The sequence below is a fragment of the Sceloporus undulatus genome, chromosome 8 (assembly GCF_019175285.1).
Source record: "Sceloporus undulatus isolate JIND9_A2432 ecotype Alabama chromosome 8, SceUnd_v1.1, whole genome shotgun sequence".
NCBI classification, from domain to species: domain Eukaryota; kingdom Metazoa; phylum Chordata; class Lepidosauria; order Squamata; family Phrynosomatidae; genus Sceloporus; species Sceloporus undulatus.
In genome coordinates this window covers 23,899,903-23,909,087 of record NC_056529.1, presented here as the reverse complement: position 1 = coordinate 23,909,087, position 9,185 = coordinate 23,899,903, and the positions used below count along the sequence as shown (strand labels likewise).

The 9,185-nt window shown below is 46.7% G+C and overlaps 2 protein-coding genes across 9 annotated transcripts in view; one reads left to right on the top strand and one right to left on the bottom strand.

Moving 5' to 3' along the window:
- Positions 1 to 6,196, top strand: part of NDE1 (nudE neurodevelopment protein 1) — a 7,561-nt gene extending 1,365 nt beyond the window's left edge. Inside the window, exons 2-9 of the mRNA XM_042437426.1 lie at positions 652 to 776; positions 947 to 1,100; positions 2,659 to 2,807; positions 3,206 to 3,342; positions 3,456 to 3,635; positions 4,275 to 4,366; positions 4,629 to 4,765; positions 5,431 to 6,196. Of these exons, the coding sequence (XP_042293360.1) occupies positions 655 to 776; positions 947 to 1,100; positions 2,659 to 2,807; positions 3,206 to 3,342; positions 3,456 to 3,635; positions 4,275 to 4,366; positions 4,629 to 4,765; positions 5,431 to 5,524 (1,065 nt within the window). The 5' untranslated portion in view covers positions 652 to 654 and the 3' untranslated portion in view covers positions 5,525 to 6,196. The remainder of the gene's footprint in view (positions 1 to 651; positions 777 to 946; positions 1,101 to 2,658; positions 2,808 to 3,205; positions 3,343 to 3,455; positions 3,636 to 4,274; positions 4,367 to 4,628; positions 4,766 to 5,430) is intronic.
- Positions 6,197 to 6,936: 740 nt separating this feature from the next.
- MYH11 (myosin heavy chain 11) overlaps positions 6,937 to 9,185 on the bottom strand; it is a 45,401-nt gene continuing 43,152 nt past the window's right edge. For 7 of the 8 annotated variants that reach the window (XM_042437418.1, XM_042437417.1, XM_042437419.1 and 4 more), the window contains one exon: positions 6,937 to 7,075. In XM_042437418.1, the coding sequence (XP_042293352.1) occupies positions 6,937 to 7,075 (139 nt within the window). The remainder of the gene's footprint in view (positions 7,076 to 9,185) is intronic. The other variant, XM_042437420.1, reaches the window with a different exon arrangement.

Genomic DNA, 9,185 nt, shown 5'->3' with positions numbered 1-9,185 from the left:
TATTATTATTATTATTATTATTATTATTATTATTATTATTATTATTATTATTATTGATATCTGGCCTCTTCAGCACTTTGGTCCTAAGACATAGTTGCTTAATGGGAAATTCGCAGCGTGTGAATGTTAGAAAGCAAACATTATATGCATTTATATCCGGTTTGGTTTTGCAAGAGCCTTTCCGAAGGGAAATTTTCCTTGCAATATGCAAGAATACGAAAGGAACATTATTTTGGGGGGTATATTGGCTTTTACTATGTATTTTATTGTATTAATTGCATTTCTGTAACCCGCCTCGATCCGTAGGGAGAGGCGGGATATAAATTATTATTATTATTATTATTATTATTATTATTATTATTATTGATTTTTATCCTCACCTTTTTTTTAGTTTGGCCTTGCAACATCTTAATTATCATTTATTATTATTATTATTATCATCATCATCATCATCATCATCATCATCATGCAAAAGTTAAAAGCAAATAGAGTAGTACATATATATATATATATACACACACACACACACACACACACATACAGTATATATATATCTCCAGTCTTTTCCCTGCTTTATTCTGCCAATCTTGTTGCGTTGGGGGAAATTCGCTGTATACAAAAAGGTTCTCATTCGTATTTTATTTCTCCCAGTTCATGTTTTTCGGAGACGATGCGCAAAGGACGCCGACGATGAACAACGTCGAAAAGAAAAAGTTTGGTTCGGCGGAAGAGGAGCGCGATTATTGGAAAGAGTTGGCAGCAAAATATAAAGAATGGTAAGACTTCCCCGGTTGTATTCCCGCATGACGACTACAATGACTGCAGGGATGGTTTTAAGACCTCAGGGCTGGGTTTGGGGTGCTTCATGGGCCCCAAAAGTGGTACCCATGGGCCGCACTTGGCCTGCCCTGGGTTCAAATCATGCCCGTTTTCCTTCTCTTTCCAGCGCGGAAAATGCACAGGCAGAGCTGCGTGAATTTCAGGAAGGGAGCCGCGAATACGAAGCGGAGCTGGAAATGCAGCTGCAGCAAACGGAGACGCGGAACAGAGACCTCCTTTCGGACAACAACCGCCTCCGGATGGAGATCGAGTCGGTCAAGGTGAGCGGAGCCTCCACTCCCAGGCAAAGTCTATCTGCAAGTGACCATTTGGTGCAGAAATTGAGGAGAGATTTCCTTCCCATGCTGCCCTTTTTTTTGGACATACTTTCACATTTTGGCTTTGCAACGTTCCTGCGCTTGCAAGGGATCTTTATCAGCAATGCAATGCTGCGCATTTTCATCCTCGAGTCAGAGCATCAAAGCTCCTTTTTGTTCCCGTTTTTAGTCTTGGGGTGCAGTTTTGTTTTGCTTTGCACCTGCTTTTGTGTCTAAACATCCCAGCTTCAAACCACTTCGAAACCACTTTATTTGCCCTGGATTGCTCTAATGCTGCACCATTCAGTCCCTTTGCTGGACCTTGGAAATCATTTTTTCCAGCTGCGCATGGTTTGCTCTAAAACAGGGATTCCCAAACTTTCATCCTCCAGATGTTTTGGACTTCATCTCCCAGAATTCTTGACCATTGGCTAAGCTGATTGGGGCTTCTGGGAGTTGGAGTTTGAAAAACTTGGAAGAGCAAAGTTTGGGAACCACAAAATAATTTTTAAAATGCCAGAAGGTGAAAAGGAAGAGGGTCCTGGTTTGGGGGCACAGCTCTTCTTCGGTGCTAAAGCGGCAGTAAAAACCTCCTAACAAAATGGGATATTCCTCCGTCTTTTTGTTGTTGAGACTTTGGTGGAAGCGCTTTTTGACGGGAGGCGAAAGGCCTGCGACAATCGCTCCATTCATTTGTTCAGGGGAAAGAGAGAAAACAGTGCCGCTATTGATGCCTTTGTTCAGCTGCCCATCGGAGCTTTTTGGGGAGAGACCTCAAATCCAAGACCGCAGGGAGGGTTGGCTTTTGGTGGTTGTACTGAAGACATGAGGCCGAATCTGGGTCAGGGGTGTGAGTGAGAAAGACACTGCCAGCCCACCCAGCGTGCGCCGCGTCACCCGGCTTCCGCATCTCCAAAAAACAATGGGGAAAGTTCGTGACCTCTGCAAAAACAAGCAGTGGCCTCACAATCTCTGAGGAACAACTAGTGATGGCTTGGCAGCAGCGCATAAAAAAAAGATCTAGCCGTCTTAGTGGACCACGATTTGAACATGAGCCAATGGTGTGATGCAGCAGCTTAAAAGGCCAATGCGATTCTAGGCTGCATCAATATAAGTCTAGTGTCTAGATCAAGGGAAATCATAGAGCCACTTTATTCTGCTGTGGTCACCTGGAATAATAATCCTGTGTCCAGTACTGGGCAAAACAATTCAAAAAGGATGTTGACCGGCTGGACTGTGTCCAGAGGAGGGCGGCCAAAATGGTGGGAGGACTGGAAGCCACCAAGATTTTTGGTGTGGGGTTGGAGATGTCTTCCATCTGGGCCAGCCAAGGCTTGAACCCCATTCATCATGATGATGATGATGATGATGACGACCCTTTTCTTTCCAGCAAGTGCCTCCCTTGATGCATTTCGTCCCAGGAAGGAAACCGGACCGGTTTTTTTCCAAGTATCAAATGTGCTGCAACCGGGCTGCTTACTCTTTTTCCTCTCCTCTTTCTCACCCACCTCTTAATAATTAGGAGAAGATCACAGCCCAGCATTCAGAGGGATACCAGAGGATCTCGGCGCTGGAGGAAGAGCTGGCCCAGACCAAGGCCATCAAGGACCAGCTGCAGAAATACATTCGGGAACTGGAGCAAGCCAACGACGACCTGGAACGAGCCAAGAGGTACCGCTGGCCAAAACGGTGGACGAGGGACACCCCAAATCCCCTCCGTGCCCCACTTGTTGCCTTAAGGGAGTAGAGCTGAGTACTCAAGAGGTAGAAACTGGCCAGGATTCTGCTCCGGGGTCGAGTCCAAACCTTGCACTCTATCCAAGGGTGAGGATAAGGTGCCACACTTTGGACAGCTCCATTAAGGGCCAACATGGTGCAGCATTTTGGACGTTGTTTGAATCTCATCTTGGCCACGGAAACCCACTGGGCAACCTGGGAAAAACTTTGGGGGTCTTCAAATTGGCTCCAGGGGACTGGACACAACCCCCAGGCCACACTCTCCCTGCCCTCCTCCTAGTTCCATGTGCAGTGCTTAGCATGACCGTTCTGGCGCATGTTTTCTTTCCCAGGGCCACCATCATGTCCTTGGAGGACTTTGAGCAGCGGATGAACCAGGCCATCGAGCGCAACGCCTTCCTGGAGAGCGAACTGGACGAGAAGGAGAACCTCCTGGAATCAGTCCAGCGGCTGAAGGACGAAGCCCGAGGTGAGGCCAGTTGCGATTGCGATGGCACCAAGCGCCCTCCTTGCAAAGCGGGACTGGATGAAGGGAGCATCACCCTTGCACTGTCCTTCCTAGGTTTGCATGTTCTCTCCTAGATTTACGTCAGGAGTTGGCCGTGCAGCAGAAGCAGGAGAAGCCCAAACCCTCGGCGGACGGTGCCCTGGAAGCAGAGCGGATAGACACAGCTGTCCAAGCCTCCTTGTCCGTCCCGTCCACCCCTATGGCCCACCGAGGGTCCAGCTTTGGAATACATACCCCAGGGACATTCAGAAGAGGTGAAGGGATCATTTAGGAGATATAAATTAATTTTGCGTTTAGAATTGGGTCTAGTCTCCCATGATATCATCTCATTGTGGAGATGCAAGTATTTCTAAGTGCAAAACGCTTCTGGTCCCAGGGATTTTGGATAAAGGAAACTCAACCTGTAGAGGTTTAGTTCAAGCAGCAGCTCCCTTTTATGGGCAGTTCAGAGAAATAGCCACGCAATGCACTTCAGTGCAGTTCCCTGTGGTTTAGCTAACTATAATAAACCAGGATCAAAGGCAAGGAAGTAAATGGCGGATTGCAGAGAGGCTTTTCCAGGATGGAAAAGAAACCGGAATAAAAACATTAGTTGGCCATGAAGTTTCAACCGTGACTTTAAAAACCTAAGAGGGCGTTCCAAATATTTAAAGACTATTTAAATATTAAACATTGAAGAGATTTGCAAACCTCTGGCAACAGCCTCAAGGACTAGTAACCTTTCTGCTTTAATTGGCACATAAACCCTAAAAGTAATGCTCATGGGGGGCTGCATTCTGTACCTGTTCCCCACATCTACTACTGCAAAGTACTATGTACTGTTTGCTGTTAATTTGTACTTTGTAAATGAAATCATATATGTATATGTATATATATATTTCCCCCTGCTAAAGGTTTTGAGGAGAGTTATAGTGCAACTCCACTCACGCCGGCCGCCCGAATATCGGCGCTCAACATCGTGGGGGACCTTCTCCGGAAAGTTGGGGTGAGTTGCAAGCATTTGAGCGTCTGCTGCATGGAAGCAATGAATGAGAGAGTTGTGGGTCTCTCCATTACAGTGGGTCAGGGTTGCATGTGTGTTTGCGCATTCAGTTTCTACTCTTTGCATTCAAAGTAGGGTTGGTCAACCCTTGGAAAAGATTACCCCCCCCCCCCGACCTCTCAGTGCTTCCCGCCCCAGAATCCATCCTAGACCTCAGACTAACCATGAACCAAACCCACATTTTGCTTGCCTTGCTCCCTTCCAGGCTCTGGAATCCAAGCTGGCCTCCTGCCGAAACTTCGTCTATGACCAAGCTCCTTACCGAAGCGCTGTGCCGACCCCGGTCTGTTTGGGCAGAGACGCCTTCGAGAGACGCCTGAGCGGTCCCTACGGACCCCAAGGGTGAGTCTTTGGGGTCTCAGCCCTTCTTAGGGACTAGAAACAGGGGTGTCATTGCTTTCCTTTGCCATGAGTGCAGAGTTCAGGAAGACGTCCATCATCACAATGAGAAGAACTTAGCATTACCTGACCAGTAGATTTGTGGTTTTCATATTATTTTCAAGCATCACTTTGGCGCCTGATGTGTATTTTTGTACCCCAGCTCCCCAAAATCCCCAACTATTCACCATTCTGGTTGGAACCCATGGGAGTTGTACTCCAAGGCATCCATCCTGCACCACTTTCCCTACTCCTGCTACAAAACACACTTGAGGAGAACTCCTATAATTTTCAATTTTTAATCTTAAAATTTTAATGTCCGGCGTATGATGACCCTATAATTGTGTTTTCATGGCAAGGTTTGTTAGAAAGGGGTTGCTCTGAGGCTGAGAGAGTGTGATTTCCTTAAGATCACCCAGTGAGACCTAGGATTCAAACCCTGGTCTCAGTAAAGACCATGCTGACTGTTATACACACAACATCTGGAGGCCTGAATTTTGAATCATAGAGTTGGAAGGCAACTTAGTCCAACCGCTGTCCTGCAAGAATCTTTCTGCTTCCACTTATCCTGACTCTTAATCCCTTGCAAACTCATCCACTTGTGTCTTATTCTTCCCCAAATTTCCCAGGTTGCCGAAGCGGCTAGATTTGGGGACTTGGCCGTCCAACCACGCAGGACCGGTGGGCCTCCCTCCACAAGGAGTCGTCCAGATGCTTCTTTGAAGGGCCACAGAACGGTCTCCTCCATGCAAAAATGTGCATCCTTGCCAGTTTTTAATGCAGTGCTAACATCCAGTCCTGCCGCTCGCCTGCGATGAACCAACCGAGGCGGAAGGTTAACATTTTGGAAAAAGGAACAGTAATGGGAGAGAAGTAATGACATTTAATTCCATAGAGAGGAACAGTGGAGCTGCAGTCGTGGGCACCGACTTGCAAACAGCGAATGCAAAAACCCCATTTTTTTTGGAAGGGATCCCTTCAACAGGACAAACCACATTCTTCCAATGTACCACTATCGCTTTGCAGTTTTGCTTTGTTTCTGAAAAAGAAATGTGAGCATCTCTTTGACGTCAGAGCCAACCTTGGCATGGAATCCGCCAACGCCAAGGGGCATAAACTTCATTGCGAATGGCACCTGGGTGGTGCAAAATGACTGTTTTAGAGGTTGCCAGAGGGATGGGCGAGACCTTGTTTTCTGCAAATAAGAAATATTTGGTCCTGCGCCTGCCTGTCACTGCCTGCCCAAGTTGGCATCTTCCTGACAGATCAGTGGTTTCCAAACTCTGCCCTTCCAGATGTTTTGGACTTCAGTTCCCAGAAGCCATCTTGGGATTCCTGGAACTGAAGTCCAAAACATCTGGAAGGGCAGAATTTGGGAACCGCCATTCTAGATGGTCTTACTCTGTTAGTAGTTGAAATGTTACGCCAATCCATCCTTTCCCAGTAAATGTCTGCTTGGGATCGGAGCCCACTTTTCGGGACGTTTACTTAGGGAAGGGAGTTTTTCAGTACCTTCCAAATTCTGGGAAGCCGTCCCTTTCAAGACAAGATGCCACGTGGTTTTAATAAACCTTTATTAGTGTGTCTCAAAGCACAAAGTTCATTATCTAAAACAGTAAACAAATTTGAATATTTAACTTTTTGGATTTGATTCTTGGTTTGCGTCTTTGGGGAAAAACCGGGGGGAGGGAATTGTTTAAAAGTGACACAGAAAGGCACTTTGCGCACGTGAAAAGTGTGGAGTCGAAGGTGCAGGATTTGGGGATGGAGGGGTTTAAAAGGGAGAAAGAGGGCAAAAGTTTGTATTTTCCCCCCGCCAACCAAGTGGAGCGGCCATAAAACTTTGCAATACAATAACTCTTGGAGAGGGGCATTAATGATAATAAAAATAATACTAATAGTAATAATCCTGCGACAGCGTAGAGTATCGGTGCGTACACTCACGGAAAAGGCAGTCGTGCTCTCGCCGGATGTGGGTTTTGGAAAAATAAAGTGGCAGACCGTGCTAAAAAACCATAAACCTTTCGCCTTGGGTCCTTTTCCTTTTTTATCTTTCCCCTTTGTTTTCTCAGTGTGGGTTTTTTTTTGGCTGCGGCATTCAGAAATCGGCAAGCGTGGCAAACGTCGGAGGGTGATCATTCTGCTTTGGTTCCGTTGAAGTCTCCGTCTCGGGCGTCCACTTCTTCCTCGGACCCTTCAGCGGCGTTTTCAATGGTCCGCCGGCCGCCGCCGGATCGGCGCGAAGGGGCAAAGGAGGACGGCTCGTTGCCCCGTCTGCAGAGGAAAGGGGTTTTTTGTGGGATGGAGAAAAAGAGAAATGGAGAATCTCACAGGAGCAAACTGTTGGAGAAAGCGAAAAGTTCGGCCAAGGTAAAAAGAGGGCAGAAATTTGTAGCATGCAAGGGAACGCATCCCGAAATTGGGCCTGTCTCCTTCCTGTGGGACAAGGGTTCCAGGCACTTTGGGAAATTGTAGAATTGGAAGAGGGGTCCCCAAAAGTCATTTATGCCAACTCACTTGCATCTGCAAGACCTTTTCCCCATTGCATCTCTAACTGCTTCTTTTAGACTGGCGGTGCATGCACAGTGTGGTCACCCCAGGGATGTCCTTATGGCCCTTGACCTTTCCAAATGGCCCTTTGGGAAACGGGGATTGTCCCTCCAGGATATTGTAGAACTGGAAGGGGTCTCCCCAAAGGCTATTTAGTCCAAGCCTTGCCAACGTCACCCCCTGCAAGAGCTTTTCCTCTCTGGTCACCTCTTTGAGATGTCCAGCTGCCTTTATTTTGGTGTCCTTGGCTTAAGAAAAAAGAGGATTGTCCACCTCTCCAAGACAAATGACCAGATGTCATAACCACAAAGGAAGGCAAGGCACTGCAAACTGTAGGACATTCCCAAATAAAAGCTAAGAACACTCATATACGGTAAATGCAAATGTATGCTTATTTTCAAAAATTCAACGATTCCCAAACTCTGGTCCTCCGGGTGTTTTTGGACTTCATCTTCCAGAAGCTTTGGCCGTCTTGGTCAGTGGCCTGGGATCCTGGGGACTGAAGTCCAAAACATCTGGAAGGCCAGAGTTTGGAATCGCTGCTCAAAATGGAAGACACTTTGAAATTCTTCCTGGACAAAAGGTTGAAATGGAAGGGATGGGGGAAAAAGGACCTCTGGTCAACCCTCTCCAAGAGCTTTCAAACTCCTGCTTCCTGCGTTGTTTTAACATTTAAAAAATGCACCCTTTTCCCAAAACGTTGCTCCACTGCCCACCCAAAGAGAGCCCTGTCCTTGCTGCTCTTCCCCATTTTGGGGAGGATTGGGCACAATTTTGGTCATTGTGCAAAGTCAGTGGGAAATCTGGACTTCCACAACGGCCAAAAAAGTGAATTAGGTTGGATGCAGCACCTTTCAAAATCGCTTAAGAGGTTGCCGAAGATAATACACATTTTCTCCCAAGCGTTTGGGTTACCTTTTAATAATAAAGTTATAAAAGGGGAGGTTTGGGAAAGAGGTTGGGTGCAATGCATCTGGATGCCCCTGTTCCCTTTCAGAAAGAGGAAAAGCGTCTGAAAAGTGGGAGAATGAGGCAGTTGCTTGGGCAGGATGAGGCCCCTTTACAACATACGGTGTGTATATATATATATACTGTATATATATATATATATATATATATATAGGTATATCTGTGTAACAGCAAAGCCAAGCAGGTTACATGGAGGGGTGGGGTGGTTTTTTTTCCTGCAAAAGAGAATCCACAAATATTACAGAAAATGAGTTGATCCGCTGCTTTGGGCCCCTTCCGCACCACAGAATTATACCACTATGATTCCACTTAAACTAATATGGTTCTATGGGATCCTGGGATTTAAGTTTGAAGTCCGGACTCCTGCTTGCAACAGCAGGAAATAGAATTGAGCAATTTGGCAATATCCATATTCAACAAGGGCTACTCTTGCGCGGAATGGGATGGTTCAGTGCAGACGTTTCATTTCCCCATTGAACCATCCCAGACTGGTTAAACTGGACTCGTTCCCACCTCAGACCCATGAACAGATGCATACAATCCGGATATTGTCCCAATCTTCAAGCTGCATTGAGTGCATTGAAACTGTTCAGGGTTAGGGTTAGGGTGCCAGTCCCAGAGTTAAGGGATTATGATGCTTCCCTGGCAGGATTAGAGGGTTACAGGGAAAGTCCCAGAGTTAGGGGGTGATGTTGATGCTCTGGCAGGATTAGAGGGTTAGGGTTAGGGTTAAGGTTAGGGTATCAGTCTCAGAGTTAGGGGATTATGGTGCTGCCCTGGCAGGATTAGAGGGTTATGGAGAAAGTCCTGGAGTTATGGGGCTATGTTGATGCTCCGGAAGGATTAGGGGGTTAGGGTTAGGGTA